This window comes from Photinus pyralis, unplaced genomic scaffold, assembly GCF_008802855.1.
Source record: "Photinus pyralis isolate 1611_PpyrPB1 unplaced genomic scaffold, Ppyr1.3 Ppyr1.4_LG9, whole genome shotgun sequence".
In the NCBI taxonomy this organism is placed as follows: Eukaryota; Metazoa; Arthropoda; class Insecta; order Coleoptera; family Lampyridae; genus Photinus; species Photinus pyralis.
In genome coordinates, this window is record NW_022170878.1 from 6807797 (window position 1) to 6811291 (window position 3495).

The 3495-nt window shown below is 35.2% G+C and overlaps 1 protein-coding gene across 1 annotated transcript; it reads left to right on the top strand.

Moving 5' to 3' along the window:
- Window positions 1–1148: 1148 nt before the first annotated feature.
- LOC116181049 lies at window positions 1149–2623 on the top strand. Its single transcript, XM_031501279.1, has 2 exons — window positions 1149–1647; window positions 1703–2623. The coding sequence occupies exons 1-2, from the start codon at window positions 1452–1454 to the stop codon at window positions 2566–2568; spliced, it is 1062 nt and encodes a 353-aa protein (XP_031357139.1). The 5' UTR covers window positions 1149–1451; the 3' UTR covers window positions 2569–2623.
- The last annotated feature ends 872 nt before the right edge of the window (window positions 2624–3495 follow it).

The window sequence follows — 3495 nt, forward strand, 5'->3', positions numbered from 1 at the left end:
AAATGTGTGCATTCTTCAAATACCTGTTATTTGGACCCAAATGGGCCATTTAAAATGGTAAAATCGTTTACACCAACTTTTGCAGGAATCGACCCTTCTGACTGCTCCGCATACTGGACTATTGGGAACTTCCTTTCACTTTTCTTTCTCGTAATTTTTCCTTCGGCAGCGAAAGCCGCTAGTGTGTTAATTTTCTTAAGGTGGATTGTATATTAAATAGAGCTTTTCTATCTCTGACGATTCATCTGTATTGTGGTGACTTCGAAGATTGTTAGGTATTTCGAAATATGACAATATAATTGGGAAATTTCACACGTGGTAAGTAAACTGTCATTTTGATTAGGGGAGTTATCTTGGTGCCTTCTTTTTACAGTTCTGCAATCTGACGGCTGAACCGACGTAAATTAATTAAGTAATTCACCATCGTTACGTTGACAATCATTATTCTGTGAGCGCCCTCTCGCGAATTAAGAAGTAGGTGCAATTGGAATTTAGATATCTGTTTTATATAGTACATTTAGTTTTTCGGGTACCCCCGCTGAAAAATACCAGTCCCAGTTCGAGGGTATACCAACTAAAAGGGTGTTCTGCGCATATTATCATTGTAATTTTTTCCTTCTGTTTTGTTGTAAAGCATCTTAAAGGGATAAATACTTGAATCGTAATTGTAACTATTAACGTCATTATTTGTTTGCAATTCATTTATGTTACCCCATGATCCATTTTTGATCGCGTTAGCAAGTGTTGGTGTATGCTGTCTTCCTTCAGAAGTAGTGTAAGAGTTAATTATCGTACTTGATATCGAAACAGATTACGAGTGGGGCGAAGCCCTTCGGCCATTATTATTTATTATTAAACAAATTAATATTTATTTAAATTATTAATTATTTAATTATTAAATATTTAAAGAAAAAGTTTACCACGATTTTTTAACATCTTAGTTATACTAATCTACTTTCAAGTTACTCTGTTTTTAAATTTTATTTGTGTTTTTTTTTTCTTGTTAATTTAGATTTTAGACCATCAAAATGTTTTATTAATTTTAGTTTGCTATTAAACGGGTTAAGTGGAAGAGCACAAAGGGGCTGCATGCCTCTTAGTGAACTTCGCCTTTTGGACGCTAAGTTGTATATATAATATTGGTATTGTTTATACCGTGTGTCCGTTCTCAAACTCGAACATAGGGATTTAACATGGAGTTGAACGTTTTTGCGGATTTCTGCTCGCCAACTTATTCTACAGAAAAGGTAATGGTATCATTGGAAAGAGAAAATTATTGCGCATCCACTGATACTAACAACAAGACTAAAAATTGAAATTGTAATGAAAAATTTTAAATCGTTTTGATTAAAAATTCGACAGTATTTTCCAAAACATAGTAGGCTTGAAACAGTTTGTTTATCAATAAAAATTTGACGTTTACGCTTTTGTGAAACTGAATTTACGGAAAGATGAATAATTATACCAACGAAGAAAGAGTTTTTATGGTAAAAACCTTTTATAGCGGTGTTAGTTTGCGAAGAGTTCGAGATTTGTTTGCCGTTGCGTTTAATACGAGACCGATACCATCAGCAAGTACCATACAAAAATATGTAGAAAAATTTGAAAATCAGGCAAATATTTCAGTAGAATCAGAAAGTAGGGGTGGTGAGCATTACAAATTTTATTTTAAAACATGTTCTAAAATGACATCATATCATAGGATATCGACAAGGGGATGACCGCACAGAAGAGCAAGTTTTGGCGATGATAAATGCAGACCCAACGTACAGTTTGAGGCAAATTTCCCATGAAACTGGTTTATGTAAGTCGCGGGTATGGATGATATTAAAGAAATACAAATATCACCCTTATAAACCACAATGTCATCAAGAGATTTTTTATGTTGACGAAGAAAGTAGGAGTGCATTTTGTTATGAGATACAAGAGCGCGCTAACAACGATCGCCGCTTTCTATCGTCGATATGCTTCACAGACGAGTGTACCTTTACCCTCAATAATGAACCCAATGTTCAAAACACACGTCATTGGGCTCAGGAAAACCCTAGGCTTAATATTTCAACCAGAACTCAGTATCCTCAAAAAATTAATATCTGGGCTGGGATTTTTAATCATAATATTATCGGCCCATTTGAAATTGAAGGAAACTTAAATTCAGAAACCTATTTAGATCTTTTGGTAACAAAGGTAGGACCCGCATTGGAAGACGTTGCAAGAGAAAATCAGGAGATCTGGTTCCAACAAGACGGCTGTCCTGCGCATTTTGGTTTAAACGTTAGACATTTTTTAAATAATTCATTTCCAAATCATTGGATTGGTAGAAGTGGTACCATAAATTGGCCAGCCAGATCTCCAGATTTGGCACCTTGCGACTTCTTCTTGTGGGGACACCTTAAAAGTAAAATTTATAAAAGACGCCACCCAGATATTAATTCTTTGAGAGAAGCTATAGTTACTGAATGCGCGTTAATTACTAACAGGGAGTTAGCGAATGTGCGAAATAGTTTTTACAACCGACTGGGATATTGCTTAGCTCAAAACGGGGGGTTATTTGAATATTTACTTTAATTTGTTTTTCCTTACTAGTATTTTTGTGTATTTTTAATAAAAATCGTTCGAAGCCTTTATTGCTAACATACTATATTGGTGTATTATAGAAATAATTGCCAAAAGACTACGAATTGAATACACATATTAATTCCCTATGTTCGACTTTGAGAGTGGACACCCGGTATAGTATTATTTATGGTGTGTCCAAATAAAGTCAATATTATTATTATTATTATTAATCAACTAGATATATACCGATCCCCGTGGCTTGGGAGATTCCTTGATTGCTGTAGGACTGGATGCGAGAGGTGAGCTTACATCTTGGCGTCAACGTCTAGCTTTATTCAAGATACAGTTGTGTTATATTTTCGCGTATACTTCGCATTATCGGTGCAAATTTTTGTCCGGAATATGATTTTATTTGGTGAGAATCGTTTAGAGATTCAGTAATTCTTATTCGATCATTGTCGAAGCATGGAGTTTGAATTGGACATTTAATTTGCAAAGAGTTTTGAGTCAATTTTTATTAATAATTTTGAATGTTATTTTTGTATTTGTGGGGCTACGTTAATTTGATTTCACTATTATTTCCCTTGTATCTTCCCAGTTTTATACAGGGACAGTAAAATATTTTAAACAAACTGGGTGGCGCTCAACACTATGGTAAGTTGTAAGGAATTAGGAAAGACCAAAGGTAAAACGAATCGACCGCTGTGGAAGATCTCAAGCCTTTACATTTTCCAAACCTGAGCTAGCTGGGAATTTACGCGGCGGGTTTGAATTAAAGCAGTGGCCTCGTAATCCTACCGTTATAACCGCATGCGTAAAACTTTAAGCGTAAAAGACTTATGGCCGTTTGCACTGACAAATTTTAGCGGAGCTTAGCGTAAGCGTAGCTTAAAATCCATGGCAACCATTGTCTCAGGTCTCAATAATCGTTGCCAT